The sequence below is a fragment of the Dromiciops gliroides genome, chromosome 2 (assembly GCF_019393635.1).
Source record: "Dromiciops gliroides isolate mDroGli1 chromosome 2, mDroGli1.pri, whole genome shotgun sequence".
Lineage (NCBI taxonomy): Eukaryota > Metazoa > Chordata > Mammalia > Microbiotheria > Microbiotheriidae > Dromiciops > Dromiciops gliroides.
The window spans coordinates 386,495,589-386,520,082 of record NC_057862.1 but is presented as its reverse complement, the minus strand read 5'-3'; the positions used below and the strand labels follow the sequence as shown (position 1 = coordinate 386,520,082).

At 40.2% G+C, this 24,494-nt stretch overlaps 1 protein-coding gene across 8 annotated transcripts; it reads left to right on the top strand.

Annotated features, from left to right (window-relative positions):
- The first annotated feature begins 6,195 nt into the window (after positions 1-6,195).
- GFI1B (growth factor independent 1B transcriptional repressor) lies at positions 6,196-24,470 on the top strand. 8 transcript variants are annotated; one of them, XM_043987270.1, is made up of 10 exons: positions 6,208-6,328; positions 7,610-7,743; positions 10,483-10,619; positions 15,760-15,803; positions 15,908-16,027; positions 18,993-19,118; positions 20,141-20,403; positions 22,207-22,344; positions 22,845-23,109; positions 23,584-24,470. In XM_043987270.1, the coding sequence occupies exons 5-10, from the start codon at positions 15,928-15,930 to the stop codon at positions 23,760-23,762; spliced, it is 1,071 nt and encodes a 356-aa protein (XP_043843205.1). In that variant the 5' UTR covers positions 6,208-6,328; positions 7,610-7,743; positions 10,483-10,619; positions 15,760-15,803; positions 15,908-15,927; the 3' UTR covers positions 23,763-24,470. The 8 variants fall into 8 exon arrangements, with proteins under 8 accessions (XP_043843206.1, XP_043843205.1, XP_043843210.1 ...); XM_043987271.1 differs by lacking the exon at positions 10,483-10,619 and having other exon boundaries at positions 6,196-6,328; positions 7,625-7,743; XM_043987275.1 differs by lacking the exon at positions 10,483-10,619 and having other exon boundaries at positions 22,944-23,109.
- Positions 24,471-24,494: the final 24 nt, after the last annotated feature.

Sequence of the window (24,494 nt, the reverse complement as noted above, 5' to 3'; positions counted from 1 at the left end):
CCCAAGGAATTTAGGTTAGAATGAGTTCATTCCTTTTAACTCCTATCATGCTAGTGACAGAGCCATGAAAATTATCATGGAGTTTCAGTCAGCTTTAAAGAGGCACTTAGCAACATTGGAGGAGTTATAGTAATGTTGCTCTTCAGTCCTGCTACTATTGTGGCATTTATTTTCTTTAGATAGATAATAGAAGGTTGTGAATTTATGTATGATTATTTCCCCTGGTGGGAAAGGAATCAAGCTGTGGATATGAAGCTTGGGGTCCTCCTCTTCCCCAATAATGAACAGTGAACAGAAGTTAGATTGAACCTGAAAATCACATCCTCTAGACAAACAATATGTAAATGAGCAGAGAGATACAATTCTAGCTTGCTACTCCCTTTCTTGGGGAGAGCAGAGCAGCTGGCCCCAACTTCCTGCTTCCCCTAGGGCAGGAATTAAAGTTTTTCTTACAGGAGGATGGGGCTATTCTGCCTCCCTTAAATATTGTATGTGTGCATATAAACCCGTGTTTATATATATAGAAAGATAGATATTATACACATATACATATATAAACAATGTGTATACATACAATTATATATGTGTGTAAAATGGTCTAGACATCTTTAGCAGTTGTCAACTGTCACACACAGGATAGGCAAGCCAGTTTAGCTAAAGCTGCAAAGGGAGGAAGAGACAGAGGAAAAGAGGGAGAGAGAGACAGAAAGACAGATAAACACGGAGAGAGAAGTGGTAAGTATGTGCCAGGAAAGTCAAATGATCACCAAAATCTTGACCATCATTTCCCCTCAGACCTCATCGGAGACAGCCCAAGACCCCAACCCAAGAACCTTGGGAATAGCATTGTTTCCAGTCCCGTGCCCTCAGCTACCATTTTGGGAAGTAACATTGAAAATGAAGCCCAGCAGGTGCTGCAAGCCACAGCTACTGAAGACCTAGAAAGGAAAGTTCTTACAAGCAAAGTCCTTGCACTGTCAAATAATTCCAACATCAGAAACTGATTTGATCTTATCAGTCAAAGTGACTTTAAAGAAGCATTAAATTTATGTTGCTGCTGCACCCTAAGGGCAATGAGATTTTTCCATCTGATTTTCAGCTGAAATCTTCTATATGTGTTGTCTCCCCCAATAAAATATAAGCTTCTTGAGAGCAGGGACTGTCTTGCTTTCTATTTTTATTCCCAGTGATTAGCACAGTGTTTTGAACATAGTAAGTACTTAATAAATGCTTCATTCATTCATATATACTTGATATTGATATTGTTTTATCATCTTTTGGGGGGAGGAACATATTTGGAATTTTATTACTTATAATCTTTTCTTTAAAAATATTTATTTATTTGTAATTTATCATCTCTTCTCTCAGGCCCTCATGAATAATTTAAAAAAGAAAAAAATAAAGCCTTCATAACTATATATAGTCCAGGAAAAAATGCTACATTGGCATTTCCAAAAATGCATGTCTAATTTTGCATTTCAAGTCATAATCTCCCTGGCAGGAGAGAAATATTACGTTTCATCTTCATTATTATTGCATTACTCAGATTTTTAAAGTCTCTGAGTTATTTTTCTATATAATGTTGCTATTGTATAAATTGTTCTCCTGTTTGTGCTCACTTTACTCTGCATTATTTCATAAAGGTATTCCCAGTTTCTTCTGAAAGTATCCATTTCATAATTTCTTATGACACAACAAATATACCACTACATTTATATAACACTGTTTATCCTTTCTGTAATAGGTAGGTACCCCTTTAACTTCCAATTTTTGGTGACTACAAAAAGTGCTGCTAGCAATATGTTTGTACCTGTGGGTCTTTTTCCTCCTTCTTTAATCTCTTTGGGAGTGTAGACCTAGTATTGGTACAACTGATTAAAAGGATATAGTTTTAGGCATAGTTCCAAAGTACTTTCCAGAATAGCTGGACCAATTCACAGCTCTAACAACAATGCATTACCATCACTGTTTTCCCACAACTCCTCCACCAATTGTCTTTTTTTTCTTTTTGTCATTTCTGCCAACCTGATGGGTGTGAGGTAGAACCTCAGAGAAGCTTCAGTTTACATTTTGTTAATTATTATTGATTTGGAGAATTTTTACATATACTTGTTGATTGCTTTAATATCTTCCCCTGAAAATTGCCCATACATATCCTTTGACCATTTATCATTAGGGAATGACTCATTCTCATAAATTAGATCCAGTTCTTTATATATCAGTAGCAAAACAGAAATCAGAGAGAGTATATGTATGAGAACATATACTAGACAATATAGCGTGAAGGAACTCTCTCAGTGGGAGAAAGGTAATTCAGCTCAACAGAGAGAGAGAGAGAGAGAGAGAGAGAGAGAGAGAGAGAGAGAGAGAGAGAGAGAGAGCTAGATTTTACCCAAGCTGAAATTTCCTGAAGCCTTGAGTGTAACAAGCTTCTGACATATATCATTCCACCAAAACTACTCTCTCCAAAATTATTAATGATCTCTTAGTTGCCAAATCCAAGGACCCTTTCCCTATCCTCATTTTCCTTGACCTCTCTGCAGTCTTTGACACTGTCGATCACTCTCTCCTTCCTGTTATCTCTTTCTAGGTTTTTGGGAAATAATTCTGCCCTCATTCTTCTCCTACCTATCTGACCACTCCTTCACTGTCTCCTTTGCTGCATCTTACTCCAGATCACACCCTTTTACCATAGGTATTGCTCAAGGTTCTGTCCTGGGCCCTCTTTTCTTCTCCCTTTATATTATTTCACTTGGTGATCCCATCAGCTCCCATGGATATAATGACCATCTCTATGCTGATGACTCTCATATCTACTTCTCCTTCACCAAATTCTTTACTGACCTCTAATATTGCATCTTCAATTGCCTTTTTTTTTTTTTTTTTTTTTTTTTGCAGGGCAATGGGGATTAAGTGACTTGCCCAGGGTTACACAGCCAGTAAGTGTCAAAGTGTCTGAGGCCGGATTTGAATTCAGGAACTCCTGAATCCAGGAGCAGTGCTTTATCCACTGCGCCACCTAGCTGCCCCTTCAATTGCCTTTTAAACATTTGGAACTAGGTGGTGCAGTGGATAGCACACTGGATCTGGAGTCAGGAAGACCTTAGTTCAAATCTGCCCTCCAACTATAGGATAAAATACATATTCCTAAGCCTGACATTGAAGGTCTCCTACCATCTGATTCCCACTTAAATTTCCAGACACCCCATACTAACTACTGTCACAAATGCTACATTCCAGCCAGACCATTAACTGGTCTCCAAACTTAATGTGCTATCTCCTGTCTACTTGCATTCAAATGCCTTTCCCCATCCACAGAATAACCCTCCCTTCCCTCTTCCTCTCAGAATCCTTGTCTTCCTTCAAGGACCAGCTCAAGTGTTATCTCCTCTGTGAAGGCTTCCCTCATCCCCTTAAGGGTTAGTAGTCTTTGCCTCCAAGATTTTCCTTCTTTTATGCTTATCTGTGTGTGCATGTGTTATGTCCCCTAGCAGAATGGAAACTCTCTGAGGGTAGGCACTGTTTGACTTTTGTCTTTGAATCCTTAGTGCTTTGCATATTTTCTTTATTTTTGTCTTATTTTTTCCAGATTATGAACTAAAAAAATAACAATAGATATGAACATTTCCACATATAAAGAAGGTCAGTAAAAGAGAATTTTATAAGAAACCATGAATCTATTACATTTGGGTTATTTAAAAAAATTAACATAGTACTAATATTGCCTCCTTCTGAATGTCGTTCTGCTCTCTTCTGTGGGTTTTAAAATGTTTCATCAATGCTCTTTTCTTCTTTTTTGCATCACTATCACTACACACTTCCCACTTCTCCCGAAATGTTCCCCCTCACCAAATGTCACGTTTTCTTGAATTTAATTTAAATCCTTGCATGTCTAACATTTCTATAATTCTATAATTCCAAAATGGGATGTCTGAGCTTTGATGGCCCCTTCAGTGAAATGATGATAATAATATAACTCCCTCCATCTCAGGTAGTATTGATCAAACTATACAATGTTGTTGTTATTGTTGTTGTTTTAATTGTGGTTTTGAATGTGTCCTAGTTCAAGGAAATTATAACTGACATTTATGTAGTACCTTAAAGTTTGCAAAGCATTTTGTATCCATTATCTGATTTGAGCCTTACAACAACCCCCATTTTACAAATGAAGAGACTGAGGCTCAGAGAGATTAAGCAACTTGTCCTAAGGCACTTAGACAGTGGGATCAGTGAGATTTGAAACCTGGTTTTCCCTTGTATCTTTCTGTGATTTCAGTGTATCCTTGTCTTCACCCTTTATTTGGATTAAAATTTGTATTTAACTCAACTATCACTCCATTTTCAGTTCCTTTGACTATCAATCAAAGTTGCTATTGGTTTAATTTATCATTTTCCTCTTTACATAAAATCTAGAACTTCCAGTTTAGGTTGGGGCTTCCTGTCATCAACTTATTTTCATAGTAAGGGAAACATAATCCCTCAAACACCCAGGTTTAAGATGATGCAAATCAGCCTAACAGTTCTCTGTTTTGTGAACAGCTTATTTCATGCAAAACCTGGTTACATAAATAAATGAGCCAGTATGTATTGAGAGGGGAAGAGGGAAAGGGAAGAAGGGAAAAAGAGGAGGTCTAAGAATGAGGAAAAGGAAGATATTTGCCAAAGTGTGAGACTTTAAGTGTGCAGTAGTCAAACTTTTTCTAAGAACTTTTCCTCTTTAATTCTTGTTTTACAGCCTTCTAGGGATTAACAGAAACTCCTTGTGCCATCAAATAGGACTGTAGATCTGCAGTTCACACTTATGGATGAGAAAAGATGCATTTCTTTCATTGTTTCACCACCAGATGGCCTCACAAGCAGTTCCTAGAAAATAGTGAGATATTACCCCAAAGAAGCCATTATGCATCTGGTCCCTAAGGCAGAGGATCACCCTATGCTAAAACAAAGAGTGTTTGCCTTTAGGAATAGACATTCATCTAACATCTTGCTCTTTCTGTGCATTTGAGTTTGGGCATTTTTATATATAAAGTTTCTTCTTATAAGCGGTGTCTTTCACAGAGTAACATTTCTGTAATAGTCCGGAAGAGAGAGTGAGGCTGGTGACTTTGTGTAACTGTGCTTCACTTAAACCCAATTCATGAGCAAGTCAAGACATCACCCCATGATGTCATTGGTCCTCTTCAAAAACGAAGGACAAACAACCACAATAATCAAAACCAATTATAAATTATTGAATCATGGGAACTTAGAACATAATGTTAGAGCTGGAAAGGACCTTAGCACATTAAAATGTTAGAGCAGGAAAGGATATCTTAGAACATAGAATGACAAAAATGGAAAGAACCTTAGAAGCAAACATGCCAAAGATGGAAGATCTCTTAGAACATAGACTGTCAGAGCTTATGGGGCTTTAAAGCAGAATAGTAGAACTGAAAAGAACCTCAGATATCACCTGCATCAGGAATTTATGTCTGAACTTGTTTTTACAAATATTTTTATAACTATTTCAATATGATAGCTACCTTTGAAATCTTGAATATTTTATTTTATGCTTTTAAGAACATTGTTCTGAGGAGTACATAGGCTTCACCAGACTGCCGAGGGGTCCATGACACAAAAAAAGCTAAGAACCTCTGCTCAAACCATACCTTTTTTCTCCCTGCCCATTGTGTAAGTGAGGGAACCAAGGGTCAGAGAGGGGATACAATTTGCCCATGTAAGCCAGGACTAGAACCTTGATCTTATACTCCCATTTTCCAGAGTTTTTTTGAGTAAAACTCTAGTATTTCACACATTTAAAGGCAGCAGTGTCAAATGTGTGTGATTTAAAAGGAAAGGAACTCATTTCCCAGTAAGAAAGAGAAGTACCGTGTTAGTTCTCTATATTAAAACAGGTTTGATGCAAACTACTTTTTTTTTCTTCTGAAGTTGTAGTCAGTTTGTCACTCCTCAAGACTTTCTTTTTAAATAGCATTCAGGAACTCAAGCAAACAGGGTGCTGCTGCTAAAAGGGGCTCAGGTCTAGGAATGAAAATTCCGTTTCTTAAGTCCTGGAAAGTTTTGATAAGCAAATACAGCCTGAGCTCTCTCTCTCTATTGGCTGTTTCTTCACCGCCAGATTTTGACACAAATAATCAGATTGAAAAATCAGGGAGGGGAACAGTAGAAAAAAAAAAGGAGAAGTATCTATTTGAGCAGAGAGTAACAAAGTTGACAGTGGAAGAACGTTACCCAAAGAGAATGCTGTAAAAGTTCTTTTATACAGTGTCTTTCTGGCAAGAACTGAAGTCCTTACATTGAAGAGAGTGAACCTCTAGCTCCCGAACAGGTGAATCATTTAAAAGTTGTTTTCATAGATTTTTGAATTTGCATGTCTAACTTAGATTTTTTTTTTTTATAGTAGTAATAGTTATGTGGCTCATCTTGTAGTTTTACAGAGAACTTAGGAACAACAGTATGGGCTTTAAAAGATTATAGAAATAAAAGTGTTTCGAAAGGTATTAAATGCTAGGTATGAAACGCTACATGTTTTTATGCTGTGGTGCGGAAAGTAGACCAGGTTTATAGGGCTGACTCTGATTCTAACTCGTTGTGTGACTTGGAGCAAATCACTTAACTTCTCTGGGAATGAATTTTCCTATTCCTAAAATAAAGCTCTTAGTCATCTCTTAGCTTCCTACTATCTCTAAAATTCTCAATCTACATGATTGGGGACAATAGAAAGAGCACTAGCTCTGGAGTCAGAAATTCATTTTCAAACCCCTCTGATGTTTACTACCAGTATGGCCACGAACCACTTAACCTCTCTGGTCCTTAGTTTTTTTATCTGTGTGTGTGTGTGTGTGTGTGTGTGTGTGTGTGTGTGTGTGTGTGTGAACTCAATGACCCTAGTTTTAAATCTATGATCCTCTGATCTGGTCCTATGCCTATACCCTCTGAGGTCCCTTCCATTTCTTAATACTATGATTTATATATAACTAAGCTGCAGTTTCTTTTTATGGATATTATTCATATTCAAATATGTTATATGCCTGTATTTACACTCACAGACAGACGCATTTACACACACGCTAACACTCTTCTTTAAGAAAATGGGTTGTTTCATTTTTTGTATTTGTATCTCCAGTACCTAGCCTGCTGCTTAGCACATAACAGCAGGTATTTAATAACTGCTTATTGATTAAGTAGCTGATATTTATCTACTAAAGGGTACTAAGCTGGAAGCCAGATCAGGATTTTCGTCCCAGTTTTGCCATTGTCTTTGGGCAAGATAGCCCACCTCTCTATGACTGTTCCCTGAGTTATAACATGAGTGCATTGAACTAAATGATTTCTCAGGTCTATTACAGTTTTTTTTTTTTTTTTTTTAGTGAGGCAATTGGGGTTAAGTGACTTGCCCAGGGTCACACAGCTAGTAAGTGTTAAGTGTCTGAGGTTGGATTTGAACTCAGGTCCTCCTGACTCCAGGGCCGGTGCTCTATCCACTGCGCCATCTAGCCTCCCCTATTAGTTTTAACATCCTGTGATTCTGTGCTAATGCCACAACCATTCACAACACACCTACAATGTGTAAATTCACACAGCTTTGTGTTCTTCCATATACTAACAGACATACTTTTTAAAGTTCCACACCGAAGCCTGTTTCTGCAAATCTTTTAGAGACAACTAACATCCAACACCTGATCTCCTGACCCTCTGGTGAAGAAAGGAAATACTTTCTTAATGTGTTGCAAAGATATGGAGGTACTGTGACCAACTTTGCTTTCCTTGTGATTTTCACAATTTTTCGACTTTCCTTCTGAAAAAGTACAGAGATTTGCGCAGTCTTTGTGAATGAGAGGGTAGAGATCACATTAGATCCACTTCTATCTAGCTTGATAACAGTATTTATAATTTACTGGGATGGAATTGACCACTGCCACTCTCACCTATGAAGGAAGGGCAGGTACCAAAAAGATTTCAGATTTCAATGTTGTAGACAGTTTGAAGTTTCATTCATTCATTCAAAAAAACCCATCCAACAGAGCCATGCTTTTAAAAATGTACTGCATTCCCTGGAGATGCAAGTTAAAGACAAGCCTGTTTATAATAAGGGCACCATAAAATTCTGGGGACCAGCCCTCTCTAGCTTTTCCTGGGTAAGTATGCTCCAGTATGACTTGCAGAGGCTTTGTTGTATGTGCCATAGTGTACAAAGTGCTTCATCTTAGCCATTAAGTGGAACAAAAGAAAGATTTGCCCCAGTTCAGTGATATTGAATATGATATTGAATATGGTATTGAATGATATTGAAATATAGTCCTCAAAATAGTTTTCCCATCCAAGTTCAGAAACCCTACAGAAATCTATCTAGAGGCCTCTTGAATTTCTTGGAGGGAGGGAGAGGAATCTATGAACCCCAGGTCTAGAGGGTGGTGGTATCTTTCCCTAATATTCTTCCTTTCTTCCTTCCTTCCTTCCTTCCTTCCTTCCTTCCTTCCTTTCTTTCTTTCTTTCTTTCTTTCTTTCTTTCTTTCTTTCTTTCTTTCTTTCTTTCTTTCTTTCTTTCTTTCTTTCTTTCTTTCTTTCTTGTCTCTCTCTCTCTTTGTGTGTCTCTCTCTCCCTTTCTTCCTTATTTCCTTCCTTCCTTTTTCTTTTTTGCTACAGTAATAATAATTTTAAAAAACTATCAGAACTACATAGATATCCAAAGGCTAGATTTTTCATCTTCTATGCTTTAAATATGCATTCATTTTTGGAGTTTAGCAACAGAGTATAACTAGCCCTTCTAAATTCTAAAAGAAATTCTAACATTTCTGTAGACCTATTCTAAAAGTGACATACTAGTCTAACTTCTGCAGCTAAAGGCAGACACAGGCATATCATAGAGTCTTTTCAGGAAGCTTACTACTGGAGGGTTTGAAAGTGGTCTTTAAACACAAAGGAAGTCAAGATAGTCCCATGCTATTGACCCTGGGAAAAATACTAAGAATTACCCAATACACCCTAAAAGGGAACCCAAAAATATGAGTTTGTTTGTCAAGGTGGGTCTGTTACATGAGGACATAGACTCAGAGACTTTTAGAGTTGGAAAGGACCTCAAGTGATATGCTAGCTCAATCTCATTTTACAGAGGGGGAAACTGAGGCCCATAGATGAAACGTGACACTCCTCAAACTCATCCATTCAAACTCTACATCTATGATCCTATGTTAGCGATCCTCTAGTCATATCCCTTCATTTTTCAAAAAAAGGAAACTGAGGCCCAGAGAGGCTAAATGACCTACCCAAGGTCACACAAGTGACAGAACTGGAATTTGAACACCAGCCCTCTTCACTCCAATCAAGTGTCCTTTTTACTACTTCCTGCTGCCTTCTCTAGTCAGCTGCATTAGAAGGTACTTACACTGATGGTAAATAATATGCTACCTATCAAAGTTCTTTTGCCTAAATTGAAAGTGTCCTTGTATAACAAATCACACGCTTTTGTTTACCTTTGTCTACACCATATAATTATATCACAATGCATCCAAGACCAGTTGACATTATATATCAAAAGAAAATTCTAGTAATTTTTACAGAAGCACCAAAAGTCATACTAACAAGATCAGGGACTGATCTCTTAGGAACAGAGCTTTTCTGAAGAGATGTTAACAATGGTTGACTTTCCGGACACCTGATAAAATCATTGCTTTATGAAGAAATCCGGGCCTTCTTTCACAATCTGTGCCCTCAGCTCCATGCTAGGATAGATCTGTGTGAATCAGAACTGTTTTGCAGGCTGTTTAGTTGTTAATTAACTGCATTATGGTGATTGGTTCCTGTTTTCTTGTGTGGGGGTGAGGTGGAGGGGAAGGTTATAGGGCAAAGGGAAGTTCCTTTTAAGCATTTCTCAGTATATTTGTACTTAGGGCTTAGTCTAATTCGGGGTCCCGTGTATCATTAATTCTAGCTTTGCAGTTCTTATAAAGAGAATCACATGAGAATGAAAGGGGCAGTAAATTTTTATTTGCTTTTGTTGTGACTCCACAGTCCTTTCCCTATATACTTTCCCCTCCCCCACTGAACCTTCTCTGGTAATAAATAAAAACAATTAAGCTATTATAGTTAACCTGATTGTTGCAATGCCTGAGTCCAACAAGCACAGCCTACATCTAGTCTCTCATTTCATTTTAAAAATTTCTTTACCAGAAAGAAACTGAAGTGGATTTTTCCTTTATTCTCAGGCTCTGAGATTGGCCATTACCATTAATCCGCGCTCTGTCATCTTGTATTGTTGCTTTCATCTATGTGATTGGTGATAGAGGGGCCCATGTTATTGTGAGTCTATGGGGTTCTAATTCTACTTACCATACTCTGTATCAGTTCTTAGAAATATCCCCATGTTTTTCTGGATTCAGCATCTCTGTCATTTTTTATGGCACAGTATTTTATTTCATTTTATTCATATACCATAATTTCCCCAGCTGATCCCCAATCAATGGGCTGTCATGTTATTTTCAGGTTTTTCCTACCATAAAAAGTACTGCCATGAAGATTTTGGTATGTATGTGGCTTTTCTGTCTGGATTGGCTCTTAGGAGACCCGGTTCCTTTACTAACTATGGTGTGGCTTTGAGTCTCAATTTACCTATAAAATGGGTAAGTTGGACTAAATGAAATCCAAAGTTACTTTTAGCTCTGAAATACTATAAAATTCTATAAATATTCTATATAATGGGGAGCTCTATTATCTCATTTACCTTTCCTCCTGAAAAGAAAGAGATCTCCCCCCACCCATATGTGTATATTTAGTTTTCAGGAAAGATTTGTAAGAGACCAGGTGATCTCAGGAGAATTTGATTTGGTCATTCTGGGTTTACCACTGGTAAATCCTGATCTCCCAGTGGAAGATGTCCTGTGTGACCCAAAACATGAAAAGCCACCAGGATGCCCCTACCCTATGGTTTCAGTGAGGTTCCTCACCATTTCCTGTCCTAAGTCATTGCACGGTATTTCTCTGTGGTCAGCTATGTTGAGTCTCAGATGCAATATGCATCTTTAGGGTAAAATCATGGGCATTCTTCCAGGTGCTTCAATGGGTAGAGGAGAAGTATGGTGAATTGTATTACCCCAACCCCCAGCCCACCCTGAATCAATTCTATCTTTCCCACCTAGGAGACCCCCTCCCCATCCTTCCCATTTCACACACACACACACACACACACACACACACACACACACACACACCTCCCCACACACAACATTGTTCACTTTTAGCTACTCATGTCTGACCTGAGGCCCTTTTCTCCCAACCAGCCAGCTTCACAAGGAAGCACTGGTTTTCTTTGGAGTCGATCTCTTTTTGGATCTTGTTCTTTTATTGCCCACATATCCTTGGGGAAGCATTCTGAAGTGTACAGCTTTGCAGCAGTCAGAGTCTCCTCAATTTGAGTTACCTTGACTTTTCCCTGAATCTCTAACAAATAAGAGTAATTATTTTCCATCTCCTGGTTGGCAAACCAGTACCTTAAGCTGCAATGGCTCTCATTAAAAGCATTTAAAATAACAATAAGAATAACTTTCCCTGAAGTTGGGGGGAGCGGGAGATCCAAATCTGCTTCGCCTACAATGCTAGCAGGTTGCAGGTATACCACACAAGAATACCAGAACAAATGCAAAATTTCATGCAAATCCATTCTCCATACCCCACACATTTCCCACCTTGAGCCTACCAGACCTTGACAACTCTCAGTTGTCAAGGGACTTAGTCCCTCATGTTCCTCTAAACCAGACTAATTTAGTGAAGGACAGAGTTGGAGGAAGAGGGAAGGAAGAGGGGAGGGGTTGTGGGGTGAACGTGTGTGTTGGTGTAGGGGGGACACAAGGGGAGGAAGACTGTGTCTCCAGGAGATAAGGAATTTATTGCAAGGAAAGTATGGGTGATTACAGTACCAGTCTGACAAGAAACTGAGAGGGATATTACTCAGAGACTTTTCATTGTCTCGCTTTCCCCTTAGAATTTAGAATCCAAGAGCCAGAAGGATTTCTTAAAGAGCATTTAATCCATTCCTCTCATTTCACAGAAAAGGAAACTGAGGCCCAGGGAGTTGACCTGACTTGCCCAAAGTCACACAGCCAATAAGTGGCACAGATGAAACAACAACCCAGCTCTTCTGATATTTAGACCAATATTCTTTCTACTACCCTGACCCAGGCATCCTGAGGTATAGGAGGTCTTTGGTTATCATGGGAAGATGAGGCTGTATGGGCTTAAGGGACTCAGGAAGGGCTAACTTTTGTCCCTAAGATCAGAAATTTGGGCAAAGGCTTTTGGGTTTTGAAGATGCAAAATATTTTTCTATCTTTCTTTCCTTCCCGGGTCCTTGCATAAGGAAAACACTGGGTGTGGGAGATAGGGAGTATGGCATTGAGAAAACAGGCAAATGCTGGGGACAGTTGTCCTTTGTGCTTCCTTGTTTTCCCTTCCTGGTTTGGTGAGCTTTTCCTGCAACTGTCCCAAAGACCAGAGCTTGATATTTTATGCTCTTGGTAATCTCCCCAGCCCCTACAGTCCTTCTGTAGGCCAGATGGTTTATCAGTGGATAACACCCACCCCATCCCTAAAGTGTTGTTCAGAGCTTGCTTTCTGAGGACTCTACCATCCTTTTCCCGCGCTTTACAGATAACAGACTCCAAGCTCTGTGGGTCATAGGAAATGTCCAGAAACATTTGAAATGGTGTTGTCAGAAGAATTCAATTCAATAAGCATTTATTAAATATCCATTATAGAGTCAAGTCAACAAGTAGTTTTTAAGTGCCTGCTATTTGCCAGGCACCAAGCTAAGCATAAGGAATACAAGAAAAGGCAAAAGACAGTTCTGAGCAACTCAATAGTCTAATGGGAGAGACAACAAGCAAGAAGCTATGTAAAAACAAGATCTACATGGAATGTATTGGAGATATAACAGAGGGAAAGCACTAGCATTAAGGAGGATCAGAAAAGTCTCCTTACAGGATTTTAGCACGGAGTTGAAGGAAACTGGGAAATCTAGCTAAAAGATGAAAAGGGCCAGAGGTCGGTGAAAATTCATGGAGTCTAGAAATGGAGTGTTTTGCAAAGTGGGCTGGTACCCCTGCAAAGCAAAATGTGTTAAGTGGAGAAGACTGGAAAGGGAGGAAGGGACTAGGTTATGAAGGGCCTTAAACACCAGATTTTTATTTATTTATTTATTTTTAGGGCAATGAGGGTTAAGTGATTTGCCCAAGGTTACCAGTTAGTGTCAAGTGTCTGAGGTCGAATTTGAACTCAGGTCCTCCTGAATCCAGGGCTGGTGCTTTATCCCCTGTGCCACCTAGCTGCCCCCAGATTTTTATATTTGATACCGGAGGCAATAGGGAAGCATCAGGATTTATTGAATAGAGAGGTGCTATATACATATCACTTCTACCTCCAAAGATCTTACAACTTGGCTGAGGACACACAAGTTATGTATATTGTAGATGGAACAAGCTAGTATATAACAAAATGCTAATGACAGTGTCTCGTGGAGGAGATAAAACTCTAGACTTGCAGTTAAGGAGGAAAGACCGTTAGATTGGGAGTTCCTTAGAGAGCAGGGGTTTTCTTTTCCCTTTCTTTGTAACATCAAGTTTAGCATAGTGCCTGACACACTATAGTCATTTGATGAAAGATTATTGACTGACTTAGAACTTTGAAGACATTAATTGTGTGATTCCAGGTAAATCATCCAACCTCTCTGATTCTCAAATTTTCTCATCTTAAAAATGGGGTGGAAAGAAAGGGAGGAAACAATGGGGATTTTATCGAGGCTATTGGGAAGATCCATAAAAAGTAAACTTTAAAGCTATCAGCTCTTAGAACTATTGAGGGCTAAAACCAATCAAGCATTTGGTAAGCAATGGGACACTGAGGATACCAAAAAAAAAAAAAAAAGCAAAAATCATTTCTCCCTTTAAGGAGCTTAGGTTTCATGGGGAAGACTTGCATAAAAATAGGTATCTACTAGAGAAATACCCAAATAGATGGAAAGTCTCCTTAGAGTAGCAGGGACTAACAGCTACTGGGGAATATGAGGGACTGAGCTTACTATACACTTTATGCCAGGTTTTTACAAATATTATCCCATTTGATATGTTGTTCTGCAGTTATTTCAGTAGTATTCAACTATTTCTGGCCACATTCGGGGTTTTCTTGGCAAAGATACTGGAGCAGTTTGCCATTTCCTTCTTTTTTAAAAATTTTTAATTATTTATTTTATTTTTTTGTGGGGCAATTGGGGTTAAGTGACTTGCCCAGGGTCACACAGCTAGTAAGTGTTAAGTGTTCAAATCCGTTTGAACTCAGGTCCTCTTGAATCCAGGGCTGGTGCTCTATCCACTGCACCACCTAGCTGTCCTGCCATTTCCTTCTCCAGATCAAACAAGGTTAAGTGATTTGCCCAGGGTCACACAGCTGCTAAGTGTCAGAGATTGGATTAGAGCTGCTAGGAGTATCTGAGGTAGAAATGAGTATTGCTGGCTTAGTTTATTCATAGAGGTATGATCCCTATCAGGATACTAAGAAGGAATGCTACTGTATAATTTACAGTGTTTTCCCTATTGTCTTCTTTGCACACAGTAGGCACTTAAGAAGTGAGAGCTGAATTGATAGAATGGAATCACTGACTTTCGCTGTAGCAAGTTTACACACCCAGTTTGCTGGGTCTATGGAGTGTCTGGAGACAAAAGATTGGCTTTGTTGAAATCTTCTGCTTAAGGGTATTAAAAGGTGTAAATGGGAGGTGAAATTGGGTGGGGACATGGTAGCCAAAAAGAGACAATGGCAACCCAGCCCACAGAGGGAGGAGGTAAGAGGGTTAACCTCTGCTATTAAAGGAGACCGCCTATGGAGTAGTAAAAGAAGGTTTTGAACAACTCTGGAGAAGGCCGGAGGCAGAGGAGGCAAAAGGCAGGGGAGGCTGCAGGTAGGGCAAGCTGGAGGCAGAAAAGGAAGGAGGCTGACTGACCCAGAATAACTTCTAAAGGATAGGTGGAGGGCCAGGGCCCATGGTGAAAGCAAGTCTCTAGTTGTCCTCAATACACACCCTCTAAGGGCTCCCAGGCCGAGGTTTGGGCTGGGGGGGGGGGGGTGAGATAGAAGACTGGAAATAAATTTTTGTGACTTTTCCCCTCTGAAAAAATGGGGATCCTTGTCCCTTCCTTCCTCCTTTCCCCTTTTGGAGAAAGGAATGTGGATTAGTTAAGATTCTCATAAGAGGAAAATAACAACTCTGATTTCACTGCATGACTACTGAGGTTTCATGCAATAACTATTCAATTTTGAAAGGCAGGGTGGTATACTAAGCTTTACCAAAGTAACATTCAATAAAGCTGATAGCTATACATTTCTTGCTTTTTGATTGGTAAGACTTTCCATTGAGGATTTGGGAGTTGCAGACAACAGTGTGAGCCCAACAGAATGATGTTCACCTGGCTATCTCAGTCTCCTTGGTGGTGTAGTAGGAAGGTTTGAATCTCTCACCTCTGACTATTTAAAAAAATTGGTTATAATTCGAGGCCTCTAGGAGGAGGTGATGGAAAAAGGAGAGATCCCCATTTTTCTTGCTAATTTTGAAAGGAGCCCTTAATTTGGGTTAAAGTCGAGAACTCTGTCACTTATTAGCTTTGCTTGTGTAAGTCACATAAACCCTCAGTCTCAGAGTTTCCTCAGCTGTAAAATTAAGATGATAAAATTTGCCTGACTTATTTTCTTTTCTTTTCTTTTCTTTTTTTTTTTTAGTGAGGCAATTGGGGTTAAGTGACTTGTCCAGGGTCACACAGCTAGTAAGTGTCAAGTGTCTGTACCTGACTTATTTTCCAGGATTGTTGTAATGAATGTGCTTTAAAAGCATTATAAAAGTGTGTTATTGTTTTTGTCTTTATTTCAGCTCCAGAAAAGTGATTAAAAATGCCTCGCTCCTTCCTGGTCAAGAGTAAAAAGGCCCACACTTACCATAAGCCTCGAGCCCAGCATGATGATCTTCTTTGGGCTCATATCCCCCCCTCAGGTGAGCCAGATCCTTCTTTTGGGATCTCTTGAGTATACACTAAAGTTTATCGCTAAGTTCAAGGAGGGGACTAAAGAGCAATAGGCTCATACATCAAGATTTTCCTTCCTTCCTTTCCTTTCTTTCTTTTTTTTTTTTTTGCGAGGCAATGGGGGTTAAGTGACTTGCCCAGGGTCACACAGCTAGTGTCAAGTGTCTGAGGCTGGATTTGAACTCAGGTCCTCCTGAATCCAGGGCCAGTGCTTTATCTACTTCGCCACCTAGCTGCCCCCCTTCCTTTCTTTATCCCTAAGCTTTACATTCATCAATCTTTCAACATCCTTTCTAACACCCTCAAATAATAGAAGCCTTGAGATTCCATCTGCTCTGTAAACCTTTCTAGAATGTTGAGGGTGTGGCATTGAGGAAAGCACATACTAAAGATGGAATCAGAGACCCTGGGGTTCAAATACCTAGCTCTGCTACTTATTACCTACATGGGTTTTTTAAACTCTATAAATCTCTATTTCCTTTGCTGTAAAAGGAGTTGAACTAAATGACCTCTGAGGTCCCTTATGACTCTCATATATATTTATATGATCCTGAATTGTGGGAGTCTCCATTAATTATGAAACAATTTATGGTACATAGATGTGATGGAATATTATTGTGCTATGAAAAATGTGGATGAGGTTGGTATCTGAGAAACCTGAGATTTTTATGAACTGATGCAGAGTCAATTGAGCAGAACCACAACAATTTATTCTATGACAATAATATTGAAAAGACAAAAACTTTGAAAGACTAATGATGAAACTCAATGCCAGGGAACTCATGATGAAACATGCTACCCATCTCCTGATAGAGAAGTAAAAGACTCAAGAGAAAAAACTTTTTTGGGGGGAGTTGGCTAATTTGGGAATTTTTTTTTTGCTTGAATATACATTGTAACAGGGGTTTTGTTTGTCTTTCTCTTTGGAATGTTGGAGGGGTGAGGGAGAGAAGGCAGATTTTTCCTGATTGAAAACAAATTTAATTAAAAAATAAATTTATGATCCTAGTCAGAATGCAATACTAGTTGTAGGGTCCTTGGGGAGTAGTAAGATCTTTAGTTGATAATCTCTATTCTGATTTTTTTGTGGTAGTCTCTGATGTTTCCCCTTTTTGATGCTTTGGTACCAGGCCAAGAGCTTTTAAAGGACCTTTGTCGAGGAGAAAGGGAGAAGTAAAGGAAAAGCTTATATCTATTCCTCCTGGGAAATATATGAATTCAACTTGCAAGACTCCTTGTTTGCAAAATAATATTCCATCTCCTGTGCCTGGCATTCAAGGCCCTCCATAATCTGGTGCCAGATTGTCTTTTCAGCCTTATCTTGTACTATTCATAAGAGGAAGTGGGGTACCTTGAAAAAAATGTACAGATTTGGAGGTAGAACATCTGGGTTTGAATTCCTATTCTGCAACTTATCTGTGTGACCACAGGCAGCCCACTTTAATCTCTCTAAGCCTCAGTTTCCTCATCTGTAAAGTGAGGGGATTGATCTAGATCAAAGGTGTCAAACCAAACCACCAGACTGAAACTCTCAGAACCAGATTAAAATGTAATTAGCAAACAGTTAACAAAATAAATAAAAATACAACAGAATGTCAATAATGCTAATATGCAGTTTTCTGAGTCTATAGGCGGTTGGCAGATTTTTTTTTTTTTTTGGTGAATCAATTGGGGTTAAGTGACTTGCCCAGGGTCACACAGCTGGTAAGTGTTGAGTGTCTGAGGCTGGATTTGAACTCAGGTACTCCTGACTCCAGGGCCAGTGCTCTATCCACTGCGCCACCTAGCTGCCCCATACCTATTTTATAGACCTAAATACCTGGGGGTCGCATAAAAATTTCTTGGGGAAAAGGGGTCGCAAGTGGAAAAAGTTTAAGAAGTCCCGTTCTTGATGACCTACATTCTCTTCCAACTCTAAATTCTTGATCCTACTCCAGTGAAACTAGATTGTTCCCTCTCCCCATCCTGAATAAATCCTGTGCTCCTCCCCCAACCTTGGCTCATCACTTTGTTCTTTGTAGTCTTATGTTTTTTTCCTATCCTTCCCTATTCAATTCATATTGAATTTTGACTTTAAAATCCAAGGGAGGGGGCAGCTAGATGGTGCAGTGGATAGAGCACTGGCCCTGGACTCAGGAGGACCCGAGTTCAAATCCGGCCTCAGACACTTAATACTTACTAGCTGTTTGACCCTGGGCAAGTCACTTAACCCCAATTGCCTCACCAAAAAAAAAAAAAAAAAAAAAAAAGGAAAAGAAAAGAAAACCCAAGAGAAAAGCCACCAACCTCCTTCCTTATCAGTCTTGATACTTTGAATTTCACATGAGCCCTAGGAACTCTTATAATACTTTGTCTTGTACCTCTATATGCATCATGTCCCCCAAACTAGACTGTGAAGGCCATAATAGCACTTAATGTAATTAAGCTTTATGTATCCCTTAGCACCAGTGAAGGGCTCTACAAACAGTAGATTTTTGAATGAATCAATTTGTTGCTCATCAAACAATTCTTGAACACCCAGGGGAGGTACACATTTTAAATATGAAATGGTCCCGGCTGTCAGAGAGTTTATACTGCAGTGGGGAGATATGACATATGCAGGCTAATATATGATATATAAAATAAAATGATAATTGCATGAGGGAGTCACAAAACAATTTTTCTATAAAGTTGGGGGATAGTGCTGCTGGTGGTAAATGTTCTCAACTAAAAAGACCAGGGAAGGCTGGAATTGAAGGTGGAATTTCAATTCCATCTTCCCACCCCCATTCCCTTCCCTTCGGGCCAGGAGGACAATGAATTGCTATTATTGCTATTACTGCTGGTTTCTCCCCAAGGATGATATTTCCTTATGAGCTCACCCCCTTGGAAAGAAATTGCAGATGTGATTGTCTCCAGGGGATGGAGACTCTCAAAGTGCTTCTTGCTTTGCAGTTACCACTAACCAGGTCCTGGGGGACACCACAACCTTGAGTAGCCCAAACCAGTGTCCAGAATGGGATGACTCCAAAGAAGATCAAAACAAGGACCAGTGTCTGACCAGGACAACTTCAGTTCCAGGTACTTTTTTCAGGCTCCTTTCCCAAACCCTTTTGGGACAACCAAGGTTAATTTACCGTATTGCTACCCTGGGGCCAGAGTGAGTGGAAGAAGGGCTGGGTGTCGGGAAAGGTTGTATTACTTCCTGGAAAAATGAATGACTAACCAGAAAGTGCTTATTCTAAAGAGTGGCAGACCCAAGAGGACAGTAGTCTTGGATTTCTGGAAGGCTAGGGGAACAAGAGAGAGAGAGAGTCAAGAGTGATAGAAGTGGCCCAGTACAAGGCAAGACAGAGGCTGAGATATGCCTGAGTTTATATGGGCTAGAAGACCAGAGAAAGAGGTGTGATAGAGAATCAATTCCTTCAACACAGATTAAATTTAATCTTCTGCAGGAGGCTTTGGCTGGTCTCCCCAGTGGCCAGAGCCTTCCCTTTTGAGATTACTTTCCATTTACTCTGTGCATATCTTATATGTACCTCATTATTAAAATGCTATCTTCCCCACTAAAATGTGAGCTCCTTGAGAGCAGAGACCACTATCTTCTTTTCTTTGTGGCCCCAGCAATTGGCACAGTCCTTGGAACATAGTAAAGTTAAGGTCAGAAGAGATAGGATAGGGACTGGACCTGTGATTTCACCTCCCTCTGCCAATGCAAGTAGTCACCTCTTTGAAACTTATGGAGAGTTGTGTGAGGGTAGTGAAAAGTTAAGTGACTTGTCCGGGGTCACCCAGTCAGTGTACATCAGACAGAGGTCTTGAACCCAGGTTTTCTTGATCCCAAGGCCAGCTGTTTAGCAACTACCCCATACTTCCTCATATTAAGCACATAGTTTCTATTAAATGATTGTTGACCAAGATGTATCCCAGTGTCCCTTATTACTCAAGATAGGGTACAGGCTACCTGGAAGAGATAGCCTTTGGTCAGGGCTGGAGGTGGAATATTACTGTTTTTTCTTTAGGCTCAGTCCCCTGCCTACCTAGTATAGGGTAGCTATGCAGTGGTCTTTGTACTCATGTCTCTACTCCATCCATACCCCCAGAGACTTCCATCTTGACTCTCCAGGCCCAGGACCATGGTTTATCCCCTGCCTCACCCCACTACTACAAACCCAGCTTCTCCTGGGATGCCTTCCCTTCACCTTATGGCTATGGTCAGATTACCTCCACCATGCAATCTGCCTTCCTAGAGAACTCAGTAAGCTTGTATGGCAGCTCACTGGTCTCCAGCTCTGACCCTCCCCTGGACTACAGCTTACATTACTCCCCTGGCATGGATGCCTATCACTGTGTCAAGTGCAATAAGGTAAGTCATCAGAGGATACAGAAGAAATACACTTAAAAAATTTTTTTAAATAAAAGTATTTTATTATTTTCCAGTTACGTGTAGAGATAGTTTGAAATACACTTTTGATGTCATTTCAGAGCAGGTTATCTGATTTTTCAGTCTTCTACTATTGCCTACCTTGTCCCTTACTATCATAGAATGTCCCTGAATTACCTTGATTTTGAATTGGGGGACTGTGTAACTATGATGGGAACAGAATAACTATGGAAATATATATACATATACATATATACACACATACATATATAACTATATATGACTATATGTAACTATAATTATATATAACACTATATGACATGTATGTGTATATGTATGAACATAAAATCTAGACTATGGGGGGAAGCCTTAGAATGTAGAAAATAGAATGTCAAAACTGGGAAGGACCTTAAAATGGATAATATTAGAGATGGAAGGGACCTTACCTCCTAAATCAGGGGTTCTTAACCTTTTTAGTAACCCTAATCCTTGGAAGTCTAGTGAAGCTTGTGGACCCCTTCTCAGAGTAATTTTATTTTGTTTTGTTTGTTTTTTTGTTTTGGTGAGGCAATTGGGGTTAAGCGACTTGCCCAGAGTCACATAGCTAGTAAGTGTTAAGTGTCTGAGGTGGGATTTGAATTCAGGTCCTCCTGAATCCAGGGCTGATGCTCTATCCATTGTGCCACCTACCTGCCCCAGAATAATATTTTTAAATACAAAAAATACATAGGTATACAAAGTAAACCAATTATATTGAAAGAGTTATCAAAATTAAAAACAATAACAACAAGTTCAGGACTCCAGGTTAAGAACCCTTTGCCTTAGATTGTTAATTCCTTCTTTTCATAGATGAGGAAGGAAAGGTACAGAGGGGGTTATGTGACTTGCCTGACAACAAACATCACATCATCAATTTGTGTCAGAGTAAAGATTCAAACCCAAGTCTTCTATCAGTCTAGTGAGGAAGGAAAGGAGGGAGGGATTTTTTGGTTACTATCATTTATTTATCAATCACTTATATTTCCTTCTCCCAGAGAGCAAGAGAATAAAGAAGCAGTTCAATAAAATTAACCAACACATAGAAAAGGCTGATATTATCACTGCTCCACAACCAGCTCCTCATCTCTATAAAGAAAATGATGGTGGTGGGTGGGAAGGCAAGGTGTTTTCATATCTTTTCTTTTGGACAAAACTTGGTTATTGTAATTTCAAGGTTTTTTTAATGGTTTCATTGTCATTTTTCCATTTCCATTCCATTCATTATGTATATTACTCTTCCCATTGTGCTTATTTTACCTTTTGTCACTTGATAATAATGACAGCTAATATTTATATGCTTTGTATGTGCCAGGCACTGTGCTAAGCACTTTACAATTATCTCATTCGATCCTCACAATAACTCTAGGAGGTAGGGGCTATTATGATCCCTTTTTACAGATGAAGAAACTGAGGCAAACGAAGGTTAAGTGAATTTCACAGTATCATGTAGTTACATTTGAACTGGAGCCCTCCTGATTCCAGGCTCATCTCTCTATCCACTGGGTCACCTAGCTGCCCTGAAGACTTTGTAGAAGTCTAGCTGTGTTTCTATATTATGTCCAAGGCTCTTCCCACTGCTTCCATGGAGAGGTAGAATAGAATAAACCTGGATGTCCAAGGCTCGAACCAGTTTTGACTCTTACCAAACCCACCAGACCAGTTCTTGGTGGAAGGATCAGCCCTCAGAGGAAGCACCTTAGCCCTTATCCACCATCTTCTCTTTCCCCCATTCCTACCTCCCTATAGGTATTTTCTACTCCCCATGGGCTGGAGGTTCATGTTCGGAGAGCCCACAGTGGGACTCGACCCTTCGCTTGTGAGGTTTGTGGCAAAACATTTGGCCACTCGGTGAGCCTTGAGCAGCATGTTCATATACACTCCCAGGTAGGTGGTTTGCAATGGGTAGAGGGAGAGGGGAGCGAGAATTCTTTTTCCCCTCCATCCTGACTCCTCCTAAAGGAAACAAAATAAAATATGGGGAAGCAAGAAGAGGGGAGAAGAGACAGATAGGGAATCATCTCCCCTACCCACACCTCAGCCATCTTCTTTTCTATATATACCTCAGTTTGTCACTTTCTACCAATGACATATCTCCCTTTCCCTCCCCCCAACCCCCAGGCAGACAGCCAGGACACACCATAGATGGTAAAATTCCAGATGTGGAGGCACTGATCTTAGTTGCCAAAGCCTGAGGACAGATTCTAAAAATCCTCAAAATCAGTAAATATAAGCAGAGCATACATACAGTAAATGCTTTCAGAATGTTTGCTTATAACTCAGTGACACCCTCCCCCTCTATCCCATGAAGCTAGAAATAGGGTCCCCTAATTTCCTAGGTCCCCAGTGTTCTCAAAGTCATCCCAACTGAGTCTCCTGTTCCTCAGGGGATCCCAGCTGGGTCGAGTCCTGCTCAAACGTTCACAATAAACGACCCTGAGGTCCCGCCTGCACCTGACCCCCCAGGGCCCCGTTTCCTCCGGCAGGAGAGGAGTTTTGAATGTAAGATGTGTGGCAAAACTTTCAAGCGCTCCTCCACCCTGTCCACCCATCTCCTCATCCATTCGGACACACGACCTTACCCCTGCCAGTACTGCGGCAAGCGCTTCCACCAGAAATCGGACATGAAGAAGCACACCTACATCCACACCGGTAAGTTGTGTACATCTACACAAATACCATCACCCAGAGAGGCTCAGCTCTCCATTGTCTAGAGGCAGGATTATCTGTGGCATTTGCTTCATCCCAGGCTATATTCTTCTTCACTCAAGAATGTTTCTGGACCTGACATTGTCCTATGTGTGACAGTCTGTGTGTGTGTGTGTGTGTGTGTGTGTGTGTGTGTATGTATACTTAAAAGGGTACAACCTTTGGTTAATATTGGCCCGAGCGAAGCCATCTTGGGAGATCAAACTAGCTGAAAAGATTACCCTGACTTCAGTTTTGTGTCATCAGTACCACTGCTCCTCAGCCCAAACTCTGAAAGAGAGGCCAAGTCCTAGGAACAGGGGTAGGAGGGCTAAGGATCAGGGAGAATTCAGTAATCCAGGAAGATCTAGAATTGGCAGTACCTAGGCACTACTGAGTTCTCTAAAACTGACCCCTTCTACTTTTGTTTTCTTGCAGGAGAGAAACCACACAAGTGTCAGGTGTGTGGGAAAGCTTTTAGCCAGAGCTCCAACCTGATCACCCACAGCCGCAAACACACAGGCTTCAAACCCTTTAGCTGTGAGCTCTGTGCCAAGGGCTTCCAGCGCAAGGTAGACCTCCGGCGCCACCGGGAGAGCCAGCACAGCCTCAAATGAATGATGCTTCCTTACAGCAAACCCCAGCTGTTCAGGATCTCATCTACTAAACCTCAGGGATGTCGGATGCCTCTGTACTTTGGGTTCTTCTGGTGCTGAGGACGGTTCAGAAGAAAGAACACACACAGATTGGGAGCTGCGTCACTTGAACTAGAGCCCCAGCTCTACCACTCAGTAAAACCTTGGACCAATCATGTAATCTCTTTGGACCTCAGTTTCCTCATCTGTAAAATGAAGGATTTGGTCAGGCCACTAAAATGCTATTTTGGCCATCATTTTCTAGAGCAGTTTCTATAACCAGAAGATAGAGATGGAATAAGCCAGAGATTGAAAGAGGCAGGGGAAAAAGTCCTGTCATCCTTTCTTTGTCTGCAAATTCATTCATTCATTCATTCATTCATTCATTCATTCATTCATTCATTCATCTAACACTTATCAAGTATATTCTATGTGTAAGGCTCTGTGATGGGAACTGTTGAGGTAGTTTGGTCTTGATTTTTCTATTTTTTCCCCAAAGAGATAATTGAAATGGCTCCTTGGCCTTAGTGAGAAGTACAAGAAACTAGCTCCAGCTGGTTACAGCTCTCCATTAGGGCCCTAGCCCTTCTATATAGGAGATGGAACCATGGAACCATGTGTTTCCAGCAGTGACTTCTGTATTCATCCTTTTGGGCTTTGTAAGATAAAATAAAACATGAACTTAAGAAAGCATGTGATCTCTAGGGTCATTGT